General features: G+C 41.5%; 1 protein-coding gene across 8 annotated transcripts in view; it reads right to left on the bottom strand.

Moving 5' to 3' along the window:
• The window catches only part of PITPNM3 (PITPNM family member 3), a 64,383-nt gene extending 45,456 nt beyond the window's left edge, over positions 1-18,927 (bottom strand). For 3 of the 8 annotated variants that reach the window (XM_015881114.2, XM_032448402.1, XM_032448403.1), the window contains exons 1-5: positions 17,932-17,989; positions 9,082-9,224; positions 8,126-8,221; positions 6,986-7,093; positions 4-51 (exon numbers count right to left, since the gene is read on the bottom strand). In XM_015881114.2, the coding sequence (XP_015736600.1) occupies positions 4-51; positions 6,986-7,093; positions 8,126-8,221; positions 9,082-9,121 (292 nt within the window). In that variant the 5' untranslated portion in view covers positions 9,122-9,224; positions 17,932-17,989. Of the gene's footprint in view, positions 1-3; positions 55-6,985; positions 7,094-8,125; positions 8,222-9,081; positions 9,225-14,782; positions 14,870-17,931; positions 17,990-18,033; positions 18,160-18,488 lie in introns of those variants that run through there. The other 5 variants (XM_015881115.2, XM_015881118.2, XM_015881117.2 and 2 more) reach the window with 5 other exon arrangements.
• Positions 18,928-21,949: the final 3,022 nt, after the last annotated feature.

Below are 21,949 nucleotides of genomic sequence, written 5' to 3'. Positions count from 1 at the left end.
CACGTTGCTTTTCCTGTAGAAAGCCAGATGAGCAAAACACAGATTCTTCACCTGCAAAGGGAAAAAAAGACAATATGAAACAGGATTGCTTCACACAAACATCAACTTCTTTCCTTTTTCTAATACATTACAGTAAATAGTTTGCAACTGACCACTATGCTGATTTTGAAAACATCCAGTGGCTTCTGTGGAAAGAGCTTATCAAAGGACACACTGGAGAATTAGTCTCTAGTGAATAAGATTCTAGGGTGCATAACATGGTGTATCTGCTTAACAATTCAGAAGCACTTCAAATAATGGGATGCAAAATACAGCCAATTCTTCACAACCCGTTATTTCACATGGCAAGTACATACATACAATTAATTGACAAAATAAAGCAAGCAACGGCGACAATGAAATTCTAGATTTCCAAAGAAATTAACAGATCACAAAACCATCTGATACTACATTTAAATTCTGAGCTGTGATGGTTTTAAATTTTCAGATGCCAGTTAGACACCTCATTAAGTCTGTCCTCCAAATGCTTGACACAAAGTTCTTTCAAGCACATAATTAAAATTTAATTTTATCTGTTTTCACAAATATTCACAAAATGTTGTTCATAAGAAGACAAATCCAGAGAAGTATGTTCTTTAGCATCTTCCAGCTACAGGTTCCTAGAATTCGTTCTGGTCTCATTTCCTCCTCCTCCTCACAAGTAAATCTTTCTCCAGCTTCAGGATATGTGACACCGAAATTCACAATGCAGGTCTAAAGCTTTCCTAAATCTCATTATGTTTCTCTTCACAGTCATCCCTCAAGAGGTTCAAGGAGCACAAACCTAGACCGAAGGCAGACCTGCTACATTATAAACTATCTTTCTGATGACACTGAGAACATTTACTGTGATACGACAGGAAAGACTTAAATGCCAAGCCTAATTAATGACACGTGGGCATTCTACTTCATTTGTTTAACCAGTCCTCATAATCTACTGTCTAAAACCATGACATCTACACTACTAAATAGCTTTGAAATTACTTCTAACTTTTCAGGAAAAGTTTAGTTTATGAGGAGACTCACCAGATTCAAAGAACAAAGCCATTCAGAGGGACCTTGACAGGCTGGAAAGCTGGGCTCGGGTGAACCTAATGAGGTTCAACACGGCAAAGTGCAAGGTTTTGCACTTGGGCCGGAAGAACCCCAGGCACCTGTACAGGCTGGGAGGAGTTGTCCTTGAGAGCAGCTCAGCTGAAAAAGACCTAGGGGTCCTGACAGATGAGAAACTTAACATGAGCCAGCAGTGCGCTCTGGCAACCCGGAAAGCAAATGGGATCCTGGGCTCCATCAGGAGAGGGGTGGGCAGCAGGGATAGGGAGGTGATCGTCCCTCTCTACTCTGCTCTTGTGAGGCCCCATCTGGAGTACTGTGTCCAGGTGTGGAGCCCTCAGTACAAAAAAGATATGGAGATTTTGGAAAGGGTCCAGAGGAGGGCCACAAAGATGATCAGGGGGCTGGAGCACCTCCCCTATGAGGACAGGCTGAGGGAGTTGGGTTTGTTCAGCCTGGAGAAGAGAAGGTTGCGAGGTGACCTCATTGCAGCCTTTCAATACCTGAAGGGAACTTACTCCCAGGAGGGGAGTAAACTCTTCAAAAGGGCTGATAATAGCAGGACTAGGGGAAATGGTTTTAACTTGAAGGAGGGAAGATTTAGGTTGGATGTTAGGGGAAAGTTCTTTACTAGAAGGGTGGTTAGGTCCTGGAACAGGCTGCCCAGTGAGGTTGTGGATGCCCCGTCCTTGGAGGTGTTCAAGACCAGGTTGGACAGGGCCCTGGGCAACCTGATCTAGTAAATGTGTATGTTTAGTGGCCCTGCTAGGCAGGGGGGTTGGAACTACATGATCCTTGAGGTCCCTTCCAACCCGGGTCATTCTGTGATTCTGTGATTCTGTGATTCTGTGAACTATTGACTTTATCAAAAGAAAATATGCTGCTGAAATTAAGGCAGCAGGAACTCTATGCTCTAGCAGACTTTAAACTATGCTCTTCACAGGTGTACAGATACGTTCATCATACGTTCATTTCCTCAGAATCTGGGAAAAAGAAAAAAAAACTACTTCTCTAGTCTGGAATTACAATATGATCTGCAATTCTTCCAGTTGCACGTTACTAGCTACTGCGATGCTACAAGCAAACCAACCAAAAAAAGCACGCAGTTTTTTTGAGCAGTGCTGAAAGCAGAACAGAATCCATCTTACTTTTCCACAAAGGACAGCAGATAACAGCAGCAAAAATAAACTTATCTATTCACCACAGAAATTTGCTGCAATTAAAGTTTTACAAAGTTTGCCTTAGTGTTACATACTTGCGTGTTATGCTCAATATACATATGCCTATCTTCACAGATCAGCGCTCCTAAGATGCCAAAGAATTGCAGAATGGCTGAGGTGAGATGGGACCTCTAGGTCCATCAGATCTAACCCTCCTAGTGCAAGCAGGGAGGCATAGCGCAAGCTGCCCAGGACCATGTCTGAACATCTCCAAAGACAGAAACTCTACAGTCTACAAACTGCTCCACTACTCTATCATCCACACAATAAAGAAGCACTTTCTGATATTTAGATGGAATGTTGCATTCCAGTTCGTGCCCACTGCCTCCCATCCTGGCACTGGACACCACTGAAAAGAGCCCAAATATGTCTTCTTTGCAACCTCATAGGGTATTTGTATACCTCGTTTCACTCTCCCCCACAATTACATCACTAATGTGATCAGCACCAGAGGACAGCACAGAGGAACACAGCTGTGTGCCTCAGTACCAGTAAGATACTAGTGTGGCCCTTGTTTGTCTTCCTTCCCACACATCCAGGCTTTCTTCAGCAAGAACCCAGTGAAATTTAACTAATAGAAAAGTCTGATTTTTTATTTATTTATTTATTTTTAAACTATGGCAAATATAACAGCAATGGCAGTTCAGTTAGGCAAAATTTAGAAAGGGGGGAGGGTAGGGGAGGTAATACACTTAAAGACAGCATGATCTAAATGGGACTGACAGCCAGGGAACCTTTAGGCCCAAAGAAACTGATGCAAAATCACCTGCTGATTTCAGCATGTGGATGGGATCTTACCACAGATCCAGAATCTGCAGAGGGACTGCAATAAAGTAAATATGCTACACAGCATGACCCCACTCTCAGGTAAAAACATCTTAGAGGCTAATTTAAGTTTCTTCCATTTTGCACACATTTGCTGAGCTGTATTTTACAACATACAGTATCACAGAAATAAAATGACAACAGTTGTAGAATGCCAGCAGCCTTGTTCTAGTCTGAACTGCTACCACAGATGATTTGCATCTGCTAGAATTGTTAGTAGAATTAAATCTGTTTTTATATGAGCCATCTGATATGTTTTGAATTGCTATTGATTACTGTAATTTCCATCTTTGCTTTCCACTGCTCAATTCACCAAACTAAATTTTACTTGCCATTCTTCATGTTATTAGGCAGTGATAGATGTTACTGCAATAAATTTAATAGCAGCATAAACATGACATTCAGCTATGTACAGACACGCTTTCACTATATGACCTCAGGAAGCCACAAGAGAGAGATCACATGCTACTGGCAGGGAGAATACCCATTTGTTTACAGAGAACCTCGACTGTGGATAAAATCAGGCAAGGCAACCTTCAGGGCCAGAGGCTGAGAACACCAATAAAAGGTGAAAATCATAATGCTGAAAGCACATAAAGATATATGGATTTTTCCATTGTAGTATGCATTTCAATCACTGCACTGTTTCAGGCCTGAAGATGAATGGCAGATGTAGCAAAGGAGAATGAATCAGCAAGTCAATGAAAGATAAGAGCAGACACACAGCTTGATAAAGTGTGATATTGGTATTAGTGTGCACCCTGTCTTGCACAGAATCTCCTGTACTAATTAGTCTCCTGTACTAATTTAATAGGTCCATATCAACACAGCTTATAATTTCAGATAAGATTTAGTATTCATACTAAAAGGTAAGATGCAGAAGATATATGAGAGGCCATGAAATCATCACTCTGCAAGGCTTCTTTTTAAACACAGAATGTGACAGTTATCTCTAGATAACTATCTGTGTCCACGACAGGGGGACAGCAGGCTCACAGGCCTGAAAAGGAAAAAAAGGGAGGGGAAAGGGTGTAAAGAGAGAAAGGAATAAAAAAACAACATTAGCAATGATCTGAGAAGGAAAGTTAATTTACTAATTATAATAGCAGAAATACAAGTTAATTGGGATTGAAGCTAATAAACCAAACAAATGAGAGAGTGAGTGTCCAGAAATGCAGGCCTTTCTCTAAAGCTGAAGGCAGATGGCTGGGGAGAACATGGTTCAGAGACATGTAGCATGAAGAAAGGGGAAGCCTCATGATTTGGGAAGAGTTTTATCTTTCCCTCTAAACAGAAAACAGAAATCGAACAGTGAAAGTCTTCTGGGAGATGGAGCTGTTCTCTTCTGAGACGCAGATACCTGGAAATATCCAAAGGCCGCAGAACTGGAACATCAGTCCTTTTAACTCCCAGTGCACTATGTGATGTTATGATGTGGAGTACTGATGCAAAAGTCATAAAACCACGACATAGAGTTACACAGAAGAGCTGCAGTGGTAGGGAACTGTGGTGCACACCACAGTCTTTGGAGAACAATTAATGGTGAGTTTTAATGAAAGAAGTACACAATTTGTTATTAAAAAAATAAAATAATCAGTAGGAATTGCATGTCTCAATTCTAGGGAGTGCAGAAAGGGCAGGATTTTAGGGTTTCTGTATACAGATGTAACATAATTTGTCCAACCATAGCACCTCACAGCTCCAAATCACTACCTCACAAATCCACTGGGTGTGAAAATTAATGTTTAGTCTAAGTCAACAATTCAAACAAGTCTCCAAAAGAGAGCAATATTACTATCAGCACTGCTTTCCAGATAATCAGTGCATGAAAAAATGGAAAGATCTCAGTAAACTGGTCTTAGGCAGTGATACCAGGACAGAGCTTTAATGCAGCTGGTATGAAAATTCCCACTTGTGAAAGCTGACTGTGTCCATCTATTTTGCTGGTTACCAGTAAAACAATACCATCAGTCTGCATATGCAGCACGTGAAGCACAGGAAAAGAAGACTTCACAGGCATTTTATGGCTAGTTATGTTTTAATCAACTTAAAAAAACCCAACCAACCAACCAAACAAAAAAAACTGCCTACCTGGGAATTCATAACAATCTATTACATTTTAATTGAATTACCTGGATTTACAGCATGTAACAGTAGCATATATGACAGAATTGACTAAAGGCACTTAAAATGTAAGCAGGGATTATTAAATGAACAGTCACCCTGCCAAAGCTGTATTATAGAAATAATACCTTTGCTTGCTTGTTTACATTATATTCAACAATAACTATCACTAACTTCTTTTCACTATTAACACTTGAGCTAAGGCTGAAATACTTGCTTCTCTATCTGAAGATTACTGGTCACAGACATGAGACTACTGAATCAGTAATTCTACTCAGTCTTATTAAGCTATAACAAAAGCACTGTCTAATTACTTGTACTAAAAACACTGCAATAAGCATTTGGCAGATAATTCCATGAAGACAGACACAGATGTGTAGATGTAGGGGAAATCAGGGAATAACAAATGAGTGGGGCTGAGTTTGAAAGCATAAGGTGGCAAGGAAAAGGAAGAAATGCATATCACTGCTTCATCTGCTACAAAATCTCACATATTTATCAGGCATGCAAGATAGTTCACAGTGAGCCATTTAGAAAACTAAGTCATATTTGATGCAATACCATATTAATTTTTCTTACTACTCTTTTTTCTCTTGCAGAGAAAATGGTATGCTACTTTACATCCAGTAACTCTTCCAAACTGCCATTTGGAGTCAGAGACACAACAAAGTTGCCAAGTAACATAAGAGAAAACTTGGTATCACAGTGGAGAACAAAAATAAAAAAGAAATCTTCCCAAATTACCTACTTAACAATTGTAAACATATTGTCTGGATTGGCATTTACTTGTCATCTAAGTACTAGCAAATAAAACATTCCAATGGTAGATAATCAAAAACTTTCTGAATCAGATAAATATTACTTCTCATTAATCCTTATACTGAAATACATGGGCTCATAGTTATTTTCAGGATTGACTATGTGTAACAAATCAGTATAGGAAAGCCTGTTAAAAAGGATCTTGAAATGCACAAATCCATCAAATTCTTTAAAAAAAAAGATTAACAGCAAGCATCATTATACACAAATTCTCTCACCACAGATGGGAAAGTAAGTTAGGTTCACCCATCTTCAACCCAAACCATTCTATGGTTCTATGATTCCCTGTAAATTCACTGAGGTAATTTTCATTTCTAAATGACAAGGTAATTTAGGAGACAAAGAAACATTTAAAAGGAGTTGCTTCTGCCTTAGGTCCTAGACCCTTACTGGTGCATCAGCATTCACTTCTCACTCATATCAGTGGTGCACTACTACCTAAATGTTATGCTAAAGCTGTCTGAAAACATTCTTAAGGTATGTCTCCTTGAAATTTTTTGATAATGATTTGTTAACTTCAAAAGAAGCATTCAGAGTGTTTAAGTAACAGACAGAGACTTACTCTATGTAGAAAAATAAACCAATGATAATGACAAAAAGGTCTTTAATATACCTTGATCACAGGAAACACAGAAAACAAGGCTACCATCTTGTGGTTGTTGAGCTTTGAATCTAAAACAGCCCCACTGAAGTCAATACATTTATGATGCTACTTGGCTTATCAGAGAAGTAGTTTCTTTCTGGAATAGATCACTAATACATTTTACAGCCCTAAAACATTTTAACACGTTTATGTAAATCCTTAAACAATGTGATATTATAAATTTTATTTCTGTTGAGTATTTACATGTCCAGCACTGAATTGCTTAACTTTAAGTAGATATGTAAGGCAAGCTGAACAGTACCTTGATTTTCTTCCAGCTTCCCAATTGTTTCTATCTGCTCAACAAGGTCATTAGAGTTCCACTGGCTCATGCCAATGAGAATAGCACTTTTTCCTTCCACCACCTCTTCTGCATGAGGAAAAAGGAAAACAGAATAAATGGCAGTGATGAACATGAGAACACCACAAAGGACTAAAACTAGTAACTGTGAGAAAAATAAGCATCTTAAGTTAGCATAGGCAAGACTCTCCAGAGAAGCTTCCTGCTTACTGATATATCCTGAAGTGTACCTATGCACTACATAAAATTTGTGCAGGAAAACCAAAGAGGAGGGGATTGTTTGACTATTTGCTCTTAACTTGAGCAGGTTACTTAAAAATAAAACTGGGAATAAACAACTGAAGTGTTTACTATCAGCTTAGTAGTTAGAATTCCTTTCCCTTTCCCCACTCCAGGTAAGCACTGAAGATCAAAACAACCCTAAAACTGACATCTTTGTTTTCTCCTAACAGCTGAAAAAAAATTTCACACAACCTACAGCCCTGCCCAACTCACAATTCTCCTTTCTCAGTTTCTAAAAACTGAAAATACTTGCAGTACTACAATATCAACTTGTGTTTTTTTTCTATGAAACAGACATACAGATTATATTCTCACATTCATTCAAGGAATGAAATCAGCTGTACTATAATCAAAATAGTCCACAACAGGCCAACTGTATGAGCTTCCCAGAACACGAATAAGAACTTTTTTCCAGATATACGGGGAGTCTTGGTCAACATAGTAGTACTTACATATATATTGGTGGTTCAACATTCATTTCAGCCTGAAAATGGAGCTCTGTTCTATAATTATAAGCATTTTTAAGTTTATTATATACCACAATTTTAACAAGTAATTAAAAGTAATCCTATTCCAGACAGGCCTGAAGTGAAAGATGCAGCAGAATATGCTCCATACTGTTTTGATGCCAGATGCAGTTCATGGCTTCTCATTCATCCACACCAGTACTTCACCCATCTCTGATATACTTGGGCCTGTGCAAAAATCATACCCCAGTCTGGTGAGAACAAAGTTGTCAGTCCATTCCAAAATGAGCTTACTCACTTGTGGCAAATCTGGCAAAAGAATAGGGAGAGTAAAACAAAATTTTGCACTGACCTCGAGCATCAAAGAACTCATCATCAGAGCTCTCCACAGAGTCTTTGAGGATGTTCTGCATGTGCCACTGATCACCAATGAATCTGCGTAGGCCAGCTGGAAATACAGAGAGAATGACATTAACCCAAAGGAATGCTCACTTCTGTGCCAGACTTAAAAAGGAAAAGTACAGTAATAAACACTGGTCATGATGTATCGAGAGGATCCTTTTGGTCAGGGCACCTAATCTCAAAAGGATTCTTAAGATGGCATTAAAATTACACTTCTCACTTTCACTTAAGAAAAATTATTAAAACAAGGTTTTGGTTAAAGATGAGCCTGCATCACTTTCAGTTAATGATGAGCCTGCATCACTTTCAGTTAATGTAGTGACTTGCAAGATAAATTCCAGCATATGCATCTCACCAGGCTGTTCAACACTCAGACAGTACAATATTTGGTTCCTAGACCTCAAGCAACATTTCCCCAGAACATGGCAGTGGTTCCTGTCCAAATTATACTTCACTTCTGAGAGAAATGGCATCCTATTTGGCTCACATGTTTACAGACAAACTAATGAATACTCATTCATTCAAACTTATTCATAGAATTTTCAAATCAGAGAGCTTTGTTTTGACAGAGACCTGTGCTTATATTCATAGCTTGTCATTACAAGACAAGAGGGCAAATCCCCATCAGAACAGGTACAATACCAAATATACTGACAGTAGTTCCAAGGGGTTACACATAACTCAGGGTAATTTTTAACTAGAAAACCAGCACTACATAATTACATCAGTCCTTCTTAAATCTACAGCAACATATATGTTGCCTTACATTGACAATAAACGCACCCCAAAACACTGGTGAAGCAGGAATTGAATCCACCTTAATAACAGAGGCAGAGCCAGACTCCTCACAGCAGCACTGGGCAAGGACAGGAGACACTGGGCATAAGTAAAGTGAAAGTTTCATACCAGCTTTAGGGAAAAACGTTTTCCACAGAAGAACATTCATTGAAGCAGCTCTTCAGAATTGTGCAATCTTCATTTTTTGGAGTTTTCAAGGCCCAGATGGATAAAGTCATGTACAACCTGGTCTGCTCCCATAGCTAGCTGCACTGTTTGGGAAGTCACAGGCACAAAGAGGCACTATGATCAATGCTGTATTCCTATATTAAATGTTTAAACACAGCTACAAATGACTGGAGTGATGCATTCTGCCCCCTGCATAGGAAACTTAGCCATCATCTCCACTGATGATGCTCTCATCACCTCTAAGCACAAGATTAAAAAAAAATCCCTTCAGACCTGTAGAGTCACTTTTCTATTCTTCTCACTGACCAGCTTACAAACAAAATGTCTTTATCCACTGGCTGACCACAGCCTTGCACAAATGCACAGCATTCCTCAAGCAAAGAGATGAAAAACAAGAAGAAAGGAATGGATGCACCGAGTACTTAGGTGACCCTGTTACATAACAAACCACTGCAGATCCCTGCAGAGTCAGAAACTTGAAAGATAAATAAAAGAAAAAGAACAATTTACATGTAGTTCAGATGAAGGGGGACAAGCTCATGTTCAATTATGGGCTCTGTTGTAAACTTAAGAGGGCAAGGTACTTGCAGCAGGATTCTATACTGCCAGGCAAGAGCACACAAACTCAGGATGTCAGTGATTGTGGACAGCAAACACAGCACTTTCAAATAGTAGCCATGTCTCTGCAGTACTTAGTAGTGAGACAAGGAGATGACTTGACTGCGTCTCCACTCTGTCACCTTCTTTTACTGGTCTCTTTCCCTAGGAAGCCAATACTGTCTGGTGGGTGTTCAGATCTATCAGAATCAGATTAAAACCTGCTTTGCAGCCTCTGCAGTTGGCCATAGTACACTACTATCAGCTTTACAATAAGGATGAAATGTATTGCAAAAATTCTGGCTATCCAAAAAGCCCTTGGCAGCATCAGCTTTATTATATCTCACTAGGAATGCTTCTAGATTTAGAAATAAAACATAGACACAGCTGGCAGCACAAGTCTGCATATGCTAGCTGCAGCAGTTCTTCATATTCACATTAATTTGCTGGCTGGACTGCGAGACACTGCCCTAGTACAATAGTCTTATCAAGTCTGCTTCATTCTGTGCCAACAGCTTAGCATTCGCCACCTCTGTAGGACTCTATTATCATTCCTTGATTATATTAGACACTGCCATTGCCTGGGGTCACTGATTTCATTTACAGCATCAACTGCTGCATATTTTATAATTTAATTTCAGAGAAGGATCTTAGATTTACTCCAAAATACAGTCTACCTCCCTGGTGATGACATTTAATGCTTCTAAGTATTTCTCTTTAAATACTAGACTTGCTGACTGGTTCCCAGCAGACAGATTTCAGTATTTTCTGAAAGCAGGGCAGCAATTAACATTTAATTTCACTTGATCAGTGTTAGAAATATCCTCAATAATTTTTGGTCAGGACGGTATCTCTGATAAAAGCAGATTTTATACAAGATTGCAATGGCGGGCGCCCTGATAGCAGAAACACACCTAATGACATGATATTACAGTTTTTATACCTTGTCTTCCATGTTTTCCCCTCCCGTTTCCCCTTTGGTTGGGTATTCCATGTTACAGTTTTACCCAAGGTTTGCATTTGTTAATTACAATCTGAAACCTGTTGATTCATGTGCTATCTTGTGCCAGTCAGTTGCCATCCTGCTGTTTTTGTTTCCAAGATGTCTCGGTACTTTTATTGTATTGATATATGGATTCCCTTCAAAGCTTCTTCCATTCTGTCCCAGAAACAAAGAGTTAAACAAAGAGTCCGGGGGGGGGGTTAATTCCAGACCTTCCCAATATGTCTTCAGGCACATCCTTAGGTATGTCACAATTTGTATATATTACAATGTTTACAACAAAACGTTTTAGTTTATACAGGTATATTGTTAATTATTTTAACTTCTCCTCTTTGGATCCTTTATTACTCAGGTCTTATTTGTCCAGCACCAAAAATCAGTAGTTTTATTTCAGACAGCTGGACAGTCAGGAGCTGCAGTCTTTGTACTTATGATTTCTACCTAATAACTACAAATTGCTTCACTTATATACTGAGACCTTGAAATAAAATATTCTCATCTTATTCTAAATGCAGAAACAACATTTGATTCCCACAATCAGTACTGCTGTTTCAGAGAGTAGTAACGAAAGCTATCCAGAAAAGCAATCCCTATAATAGAAACCCACATTCCTAACTTGCAGGTCATTCACACGAGTGAGCTAGAAGTACACGCACTAATTTCCAGAGGCTGCTGGAGACAATGTACCAGACTGGCAGTGAGGACACAAGCAGAATACTTTCTCACAACACAGTCCACAGAGATGCACTTTCCTCCTAAGAGAAGCAGAAGCAAACTTTCCTATCTAAACTGCTTTCTTTTGTATAGTACTGCTGGTTCCTACACTCACCTGTTTTGCAGACAGCTGAGTGTGGGTTTGCACTGAGCAGAGCCATCTTCAGCACTGAACAGAAATGTTGAATTTTCTAGCTTTGTTCCTGTATGGCTCCAACTTAGGCAAAGACCCTTAAAATAAATAAGTCTAACCACCTAACACTGCACCACTAAACCATGTCACTTAGTGTCACATGCACACAACTCCTATATACCTTTAAAGATGGCAACTCCACACTTCCTTGCGTAGTCTGATGACTAACCACCCTTCCAGTTAAGAAACTCTTCCTGATATATATTACCTAAAACTCTATTGAAAATTAATTTAGACAAATTTAGGTTCAACAGGAAGTAGGATTTATTATGAATCCATGGTAAACCATGAGTTAAGATTCTGTGATTTTTACAGTGCAACTTGAGGTCATCTCCTCACACCTTAAGTGAGCCCTGGTACTCCACTGAGCCAGCTATTGGACAAACAAATAAGAAGCTTCTCATCTCAACTGCACTCAACTACAATCATTTCATTATAAAACTGGGTGGTTAAATTGTAGTTTCAACAGATTTGCAGCCCTAGTGTCACGGGTTACCTAGGTTTACCTGTGCCCGTGACAGGGGCCACCGCCCCAGAAATGAAGGGATAGAGGGGAATGGACAAAAACAGTGACAGCAATCTAAGGAGGAAATTTATTTTACTAAATATGATATTGGAATACAAGATAACACAATATAGTACAATATAATTGAGGCTAATAAATCAAACAAGAGAGAGAAAGAGAGAGAGGGAAAGAGAGAGAGAAAATCCCCGAAAACCGGGAGGCCTACTGTTAACTCTAGGCGATAGGGCTGGAGCGCAGAGACGACTGAGCTGGAACGCAGAGAGCGAGAGAACAAGAAGAAGGCGTTCCAGCCTGGAAGTGAGATTATATATGTCCTTCTCCGGTGAGTCATCTCTGGCCACGACGTCCTCTGGGATATGTAGTTCTCCTCTGAGAGCTGAGTACTCGGGACGCTGCCATTCCACGGAACTGGAGCATGAACTTTCCACACTTCCACATACCCTCAACCACACTTCCACATACCCTTAATTACACTTCCACATACCCTCAATTACACTTTCACATACCCTCTATTACACTTTCACATACCATCAAAACAGTTTGTCCCATTCAAACACCTTTAATACCATATAACTTTCCCTTAGCAATCCGTATCGTTCAGTTATAAACTTACTTTCTCTTTAACCCTTTTTCCTTTGTACATGATTCCACTATTATACCCTCAATTAATGATTCATACTGCACATGATGTTATGATGTAGAACATTAATAGCAACAGCACAAAACCATGACACCTAGGTCAAGTGTTGACTACAATCTTGCCAGCTCTGATCTGAATGCTTAATTTTATGCAGGTATTTCATCCCGCTGACATCAGTAGAAACTTTTGTGTATGAAACTAAGCAGCTGTTAATGCACCGCTGGAATTAGGACTATGAGATTATAAACATTTGGATATCAAAAATCAAATAGTTGAAACCAGTCTGCAGGAAGTTCTGAAATTTCTGAAAAGATTTTCACTCACTGATCAGGGAATTTCTCCCTCTTCCCTCCACTCATCGAAACAGATTCTTCTCTAACTTGACCACTTCCCCACATTATTATAACAGCCCTGATGTTCAAAACTCATTAATTTCCAAGTATCCTAAGTATCATTCAATAACTCCACATGTACTACTACCAGTACCAAAATCAATATTTCAAGATTATTTGATAAGGAAAAAAGAAAGATTAAATGTGCATCAAATGAGGGGAAAAAAACAAACAAACAAACACAAGAACTTATTCAGCCCAGTGACAGGCATTAGGTCTGAATTATAATAAACCAATATCAAACACAGTGTACCTCAGGTCTCTAGATGCAATACATCTAGAGGTGGAATGTTTGTATAGAGAGCACACTTCTGCAAAAAGTGAAGAATATTTGCCTGTGGAAATGATGTCCTACAACAGGCAGCACATCTGATGAAAATGCAGGGCTTCTGGACCAATCCATTTGGGAAATCATTGAAAAAATGCACTGGAAGTAACCCTAGCTCCGCTGTCAAACCAAAGCCATGTCACCTTTTCTCACTGGCTCTCCTTCTCCCCAGCTTCAATAGGCCATTATAAACAACAGCAGCTGAAAATGAAAACCTTGACTTGCATCATCACTGCTTATTACAGCAGAACTTCACCGGCAGGGTCAACACAAGCTCTTAGTGAGTGGGCTTTCCTTTAAAACTAACTCAGTACAGTTCACATCAGTGTCACGGTCATAGATTGCATCAAGCTTTGAAGCATGCAGAGCAGTCCGCAACATTTTTTGCTTGATAATAAACACTTGCTGATCAAATGTAAACACAAGCAAAGGCCACAGGCAGGTGAACATTAAAGTAGTGCTCTTGGATATTACTATCACAACAACAGAGCTATATTCTCTTAACTACTGAAAACTCAGTATATCCATAAATCACTGAAGACTGAACTAATCTCAAAACAAATTAATCAAAAATTGACTTAATTGCACAGATTAAAGCCTTTCTGCTTACCAAAATTTGTTTCAGAATTGTGTCCTCTTTGAATTCAGGAAAGGTTTTTCTAATAAAACTAAAAAGCACAAATCATTTTCCATTGGACAAGAAATGATGGGTAGAAAGACCTTTGTTGTCGCATAATACTTCTTTCTGTTCTGCTGGTTTCAGATGCATCTTTCCTACCCTCTACGTGACTAAAGTGAGCTACCTACAATGTTACCTAAGAACTGCAGAGCCAAAATTACGCACTGCTATGTTATAGTTATGCTTTATTTCTTCTACAGAAAACACAAAACTGAAGGTGCATTTTAAAATACACAAATTTTAACTACTGGACATACTTCTTGGACTTAAAAGACTCCGACAAAAAAAAGGGGGAGATGCTGACACTCCCTCATATTAATCCACAGCAAAAACTGATGCTATAAGTAAGTAGCACACATGGTGAGAAGCAGTAGGGGAGACTGAGAGGAGCAAGAGGCCTGAGAAGAGAGCACACAGAGCCAAAGGAAGAAAGACAGTCAGTCCAGATAGGGAATCCATGGGACAGCAAGGAACTAAAACAGGAGTGGCAGATTGAGCTGGTGAAGTACGTAAATAAGCAGGGCAAGGGGAGCAAAGGGAAGAGGAAATAAGGGGCAGGGGCCTCCTACCAGTCTAGCTGACTGCTTCTTGCAAGGGATATGATCCTGTTTCATTCCGCCAGCCAGGCACAGCATTCACTTGATTCTGTGGTTGACCTGTAAAGCCAGCAGAAATGTTCAAAAAATTTAAAACAACGAAGGGTTTTCCACTTCTTTGGCTCCCAGAACTTGGCTGCAGAAGAGCTGGGGAAGCCTGGTAGCCAGCAAAAAAAAAAAAAAAAAAAAAAAAAATGAAGAGGAAATGCATCAAATTTCTCTTACTGTTGTCAGCAAGGCACCAGATCTAAGTATACTTTGTGTTCATGGACTTGCAGTTCTCCAATTACCTGCTAAAACCTGCATACACTTAAAGTTTTGAGAAAGGAAGACTTCTAAGTACTGCTGGCACTTCAGAAAGAGGACACATGGGCGGGGGGTTTAGTCAGGAAGAATTAAACAGTGAACAGAAATGGGAGCTCTAACTACAAGAATTAGGAGAAAGCTTCTGGTTTAATAGGCAGTGAGATAAAAGACAAGAAGTCAGAAGCATGTTTGCATGAGAAAACGATATTAAACAAAGTTAGTCTTGAAAGAAGAATCAAACAAGCAGGGGCCTACAGAAAGCAAAGTTGTTACGTTTATCAGAGAAGCTGAAGCCCAGAGAACAAGTGTTAACATAATCACTTAAGAGCAGACCTGGGCAGGCAGAAGCAGAGTGCTAAGATTCAGTTTCTAGCAGGTGGGAAAGGGGCTGGCAAGCACAGAGAGAAAAGAACTCAGAGGTGAAGAAAAGCATTAAGGGATGAATAAAGTAATCAATTTTCTAACATGCAGGTTGGAACAAGAAACAGAGAAGAAAAGCATAACAAAGACAGTAAGTCAGACGGACACAAGACCTCCCTTTATTCTCACTGTGGTCGAACCTGTACCAAAATAAAAATGAAAACAAAGAGCCCAGTTGATTCAGCCACAGACAGAGTTAAAGACAGAAATTTCACACACACAGAAAAGTAGGTTCCGTTGCTATGAAGTAAAAGAGACAACTGGAGAACAATCCAGACAACTCTATGGGCAGAAATACCCAATATTATCAACTATTCTCACCCATCTCCTCACTCTGTGCCTTTCCAGTAACAGAACTTCAGCAACTAAATGTCCCTTGTTACCTACTCTGCACATCCTTCAACTGACAGCTCTGCAACAGATGGCATGGATAGGTATATGTATGCCTGGCTCACTGAGAACAGAAAAAGAAACAAGAAACTACGTTATGCGGTCCTTTGAGCCCTTATTTTAAGGTACCAGAGACATTTTCAGTCATGCACCTTATGGAATTACCAGTGAAATGGGGAAATAGAGAGACGTGGTTGAAAATCGTGGTTCAGAGTCCAAATCCTAAACTAAGCTTTCCTGTAAATACAGTACATCTTTCAGAGCTGTTTCTTGATGTGTTGGATGCCAGTGCTTCAGAGCAGAAATTAACTTCACCCTCTTTCTCATCAGCATCACCACCTCCTCCAGACTCACTCTCCAAAACAAGGAACATATGAATATTCTCTAACCTTTTCCTGCAACAACTGTAGGTGGACTGCCTGCATCACATCTGAAAGGCTCTACTTTCACAGCGCAGACATTTTTGCATTCTGTGAAATATCTGGTGCTTTTGAGTCACTGCTGTTACAAAAATGAAATAGAAGATGAAGAACGGATACCACACCACCCACAGGGACATGTCAGGTAGATCTGCAGCTGCCACTATATGCTCTGCAGTTTACCATCCTGCATGTGCCTAAGCATTTCTTTGCAAGGACTTTATTCCAGTTGCTTAAGATCTGGTGGATATGTAAAGCTGACCACCTCTGAAAGCCCTTCATAAGCACATGTGACATTTGAAAATGATCAAGCAACAGATGTAACAGCCACTAGAGTAATGGTGATTCTCTGTATTTGTGACCAAATAATAGTGGCTGAAAGGCATGGAAAGCACAAGCACAACATCACATTTATGTATTTGTGCATATTCCAGCTTACGTACAAACCCAGCAGACTCAATTTATAAAAGCAGTAGATTTGCCCTGCTGCTAACCAAGATACATTTAATTTATTAAAGATGAAAATCACTGACAGTATAAAGCTGGCATCAAAAGTCACATTTTACCTACCGAAATGTATGGAATCAATTAATCATGCAGAAGAGAATATCTACCCTTGGAAATTTGCATGCAAAGTTGTGCATGATCAAGCATGCTATGTCTGCAGAATAGAATACCAAAGTCCCACTGAATGTGAAAACACCACCTCCTTATCTTCCTATCAAAGTTAAAATGTCAGCAAACGAATGCCCCAAAAATCAACGTGACATTTTCCGTTTTTACTAATCCTCAATTTACCAAAGAATAAAACCAACTATCTAGCTCTACACCCATTTTTTTGGCCTTTTCTCTAGTGACTGATGCTCTCATGCTTTTGAGTGCTATTTCATAGGGTTGCCACCAATCCATGTCTATCCAGGGGCAGAGGGGAATCCTGTTTGGAAGGAAGCACTTCGTTTTAGCTGTAATACTACCAAACTGATGTAAGGATACACAGCAGGTAACAGTGCTGGCAGTGAACACCAAGTTTTACATGCCAACCAACAGGCATTCAGTCATGGCACAGTTTGGCCATCACCACCCAAAGCAACGGGCTCTGCGTGCAACCTCGAAGAAATCTACCACTCCAAGGGAGAGGTTTCTCATTGTTCACGCATACCAACTATGTGCCGCCTGGTACAGAGGCACCACTGCCTCCAAGCTTTCTGGCCTGAACCCTGGAGTGCTAATTTCCTCCAAATAGTACAGTTTCTGGGTAAGGAAAAACAGAAACGCGTGAACCTACAAGATAAAGGATGGGTTGCTGCTGCCTTCCTTCTGAGCAGGTACTACCTGACAAGCACGCCTTTACTGTTCGTAGAGGAGACCGCGATTCTGCGACCTGCACCATTTCTGCCAGGTCTCGCAGCGCCGCGCATCAGTTCCACCGGGCCACCTCGCTCCCCAGCCCTGGGAGCTCCTTGGCGGACCCCGAGACGTCCCCGCAGCCCCACACGGCACCCCGCGACTGTCGGCACAGGCGCCGAAGGCAGCGCGGGCCTCGCTCGAAGGAACGCACTGCAACCCCTCAAGGGATTCTGCGCTTACCTTTCGGAGCCTCGCATCGAGCGTGGGCGCGCCTCGCCTCCAGCTCCACCTCAGGGCTGCGCAGCCCCGCCGCGCCATCCCCGCGATCCACCACACACTCACCAGGGCGTGGAGCTTTCGCCATCTGGGTGCTACCCGCTCCGGGCCGAGCCGGGGCCGGCCGCGTCAGCTGCTCGCCCGCGAGGCCCTCCAGGCACGCCAGCACCCCGCGCCCCACCGCCCCATCTGCTCGCGGCGAACGCTCCGCACCGCCCCATCACGCCGCGCAGCCCCCGCCGTTTAAGGCACACAGAGCGGCTCCCACGCACCATGGGGCCGAGCCCAGGCGGCGCGGGCCGCGGCTGCTCGGAATCGGCGCGGAGACGGCCGTGCGCAAGGATCGATCACGCCAGCTCGCCCGGAGGGGCCTCCCCCGGAGCCGGGCCGCCGCTGGAGACGGGGGGAGGCCTCGCGCTTCTGGCAGCGCCCATGTTCGCAGAGGAAGCCCGCGAGGCGCGCGGCCCACCCGCCCGTCCCGCCCGGTGTCCGGAGCGCGGTTCCCGGCCTTCGCGGCGCACCTCAGAGAAGGGAGAAGCGGCGGGAGCCGTTCCGCGCCGCCCTGCGCCCAACGTCCCGCTGCGCAGCGCCGGGGGCTCGCCCTGCACGCGGCTCCTCAGTGCTGCAGCGCTGCCTGCGCAGCTCCTGTCAGCAGCATCTCTTCGCCTGTTGCCCAGCCCTGCACGGCTGAACTGCTGCAAGGCACTGCCTTGCAAGTCAGCGCCGTGCTGGCAAGCTGAACTAGGGAACATTCAGGGCTTGTTTCTTCTCCCTTCGCGACCCTCGCTAGAGGCATTTCTCTAACGCTTCCGAGGGGAAAACAGCAGTCAGCTCCTTCCCAGCTCCTAAGAACTGGGAGAAAGTCAGCATAAGAAGTAGATGCCTGACTTGCAGGAACAGTGGGAGGAGATGGGCAGAAAAACTCTGAGGGGTTGTATTTAGTTACAGCATGTCAGTCAGTACACCACCAAATAAAGATCAGTAAATAAGTTCTGCCCAAGGACGTGTACAGTATAAGAGCCAAGCAAACACAACACAACAGGGACCTAAAGCAACTTAAGAGGCTTTCCACCTGTTGGTTGGTTGGTACAGTCGCAGAATCACCCAGGTTGGAAGGGACCTCAAGGATCATGAAGCTCCAGCTGGGGGCCCTCCCCCCAGCCTGGCAGGGCCACCTACAAACATAACTATTTATTTGCACTAAACAGCTCATTCAAGCAGTCAAAGCAAATACCACTGAGAACAGTGTTTAAAACCCCAGAGAAAGTTAAGTGGCTTTGTTTGAATCTTAAGTGGAATGGTCACAACTCCCAGTAATTTTCAGCCCAAAGCCAAATGCCAGTAAGCTAACTGTAATTTATGTTACACCATCTATGTGTGACCACTCCACTGTGGAAAGTTTGGGCTGGAACCTCATTGCCTCTGCTGTTTCACTGCAAGCCCCAGTTTAAAGATGTGACTGCACAACTGGCTTCTCAAAGATGCTGTAGTGTCACTAAACTGCCAAATTAAGTAATCTCAAAGAAGAGCCATGGATAATATATTCATGGGTCTGCTGGAAATACTAGCTTAGCAGAAAAGTGTCTGTAAGATGGGGATATGTTTGAAGAGAATACTGCACCGCTTACTCTGTGCTGCTCCCTACTTGTGACAGTTACAGTACTTTCCAAACCATTTCTGTCTTGTATAGATGTGACATGTGAAGGAGCCGGATAGCAATAAGCAGGATTAAAACATCTAGTTTAATTTCATGTTAATCCAGTACTAGTTGGAGTAGGAAGCAGAACAAAGGACAGACTACAGCTTACTTTTAATGAGCATTTGAAAATGCATCATTATCTTCAGCTATCAAATGTACAACAAGTGTATGTTTATCGTAAAAGCTATCATGACAACAGCATGAAAGGGATAAACAAACAGCATTTTTCTTCTCTATGCTATTCACAGAGAGCAAGTGTGCACTAACCTTTGCTTTCTGTTATGTCTGTGCAACTTCTCTGAACTCATCAGAGTGAGCACACACAAGGGCAGAATTTCATCTCTTATTTCCAAAGGTGATGTTGTTACCCATGCAGAAGGCCAGCACAAAAGTTATGCATCACTGTTTCAAGGAAGTTACCCGTACAGGAGGCTCATGCTAGCAAGAATCTATCAGTGATGCATATCCATACATCCAGGGATATATTTGTTACAGACCAGACACCGATCCACCTACACTGTAGCTTTTAAAAAATATCTTAATCCTTTCCATATTTGCATTCAGTCTGAACAGACATGGACTGCAGTAACTTTCCAGAGGTGACAACCTAACAGTCTCCATATCAGCTACCATGTAGAAGCCACACCAAAACAGATTCTTATAATCATCTGAACAGAATTTTCCATGAGAAGTTTTTCTGGGGCTTGGAAGAATTCAGTTTGCAGGTAAGACACAACCAGGGAGATTCCCATGAGGCTATTATCTATGTTAAAATCTCTGTCCTTCATTAACTGTGCCCAATTTAATAACCAGACCAACATTAAAGTGAAGGTGATTCCTTTTTCATGCTCCTCAAATCTTCATTGGGAGAGAAAGGGAGAAAACCGTGTGCCCCGGTGGCGCAGTGGTAGCAATGCCGCCTTGCAACACTGGGGCCCGGGGTTCGAATCCCCCCTGTGGCGCAAGTGGTAGAAGTGCCGCTCTGCTACACAGAGGCTCGAATCCCGGGGGCTGGACTCGATGATCTCTAAGGTCCCTTCCAACCCGCACGAAACTATGAAACTATGAAACCTGCCTTCTATTTAGAGATGTGAAGCAATTTCAGCAGATACAAAACAAAACAGCCTTTTAAACAGAATATCTTTACAATTTATCCAAAGTCATTTCTTCATTAAGATTCTTGCATTGTATTATCATCTCAGTAAGTGCAAATACTGAACTGAGTCAAATTAGTCTTTTCCTTAGAAGACACAAGATGCAAAAATTTCTTAACATATGCATGAGATTCAAAAACTACTGTATTCTGTGCTCTAAAAAGGTTTGGCTAATACTACTGAAAGAATAACTTTCTTCCTAAAATGCCCTGAGAATTTGAACTGTATAGAGAACATAAATACTCAGATTAGGTAAATGTTAAATTTCCCTGTCCTTTGTCCTGTACCCCCTTTTACAGACACAGAAAGCAAAGTAGCGTGGCTAGAGGCAGCATTCAAACCCAGGTATGCATTCCCAAAGCTCTGCTCAGCATGCTAAGAGGTTCTTAAAAAATAATAATTCCTTTCAACTTACATAACAATGAGCTAATTTAAACCTTGCAGTTGTGCTGTCTCCCCACCCATCATCCTTCCTGAAGAAAGCTGAACGCTTTCTGGAAGTTACTGATTGGACAGTAGCAAAACACATCTCTGGCTGTGAGAAAGCATAATCTCTGTTGTTCACAAGTGACACAACAGTTCTAACACATTCACCTTGAACAGCTATTTTGCTGTACAGTTTGGAAAAAACAAAAGGTTTTCTTATGGCATGGCTGCTGTTACCTGCAGCCTTTGAAGGTAATAAGAACTACAATTCCTCCCTCTAAGGGAACGGTAAAGAATTACTCCATATCGTCCCCAGCTCTGACAACAGACAACTGGCAGCCCTTGAAAATGTAACCTCCAGAACTTTCTTCTTTCTTCTGAAGTGTTGCAAAAGCTTCAGACATTGTAACTAATTCCTCTCAGTACATAAAGGCAACCAGCCTTTCCATGGATTACAGCACAGATGTACAACCTCTACAAGAGTCACAGCCAAACAATAACGTAAGAAAAATATAAACTAAGAAGTGGCCTGAGCTGGAATATCTTCAAAGATCTTTTTACTTCCAACTGCTTTTTAAGAAAATAATCTTAATCCAAATAAATTTTCTCTTAATTCTAAACACATTCAGATTTACTGGTGACTCGAGTGTTTTTCCTTGCAATTCAACAGAGAAACCTCTGTGAAGACAAAGCCTCTATCAAG

The sequence above is a fragment of the Coturnix japonica genome, chromosome 19 (assembly GCF_001577835.2).
Source record: "Coturnix japonica isolate 7356 chromosome 19, Coturnix japonica 2.1, whole genome shotgun sequence".
NCBI lineage: Eukaryota > Metazoa > Chordata > Aves > Galliformes > Phasianidae > Coturnix > Coturnix japonica.
The sequence above is the reverse complement of the archived record's forward strand: the minus strand, read 5'-3'. Positions and strand labels throughout refer to the sequence as shown.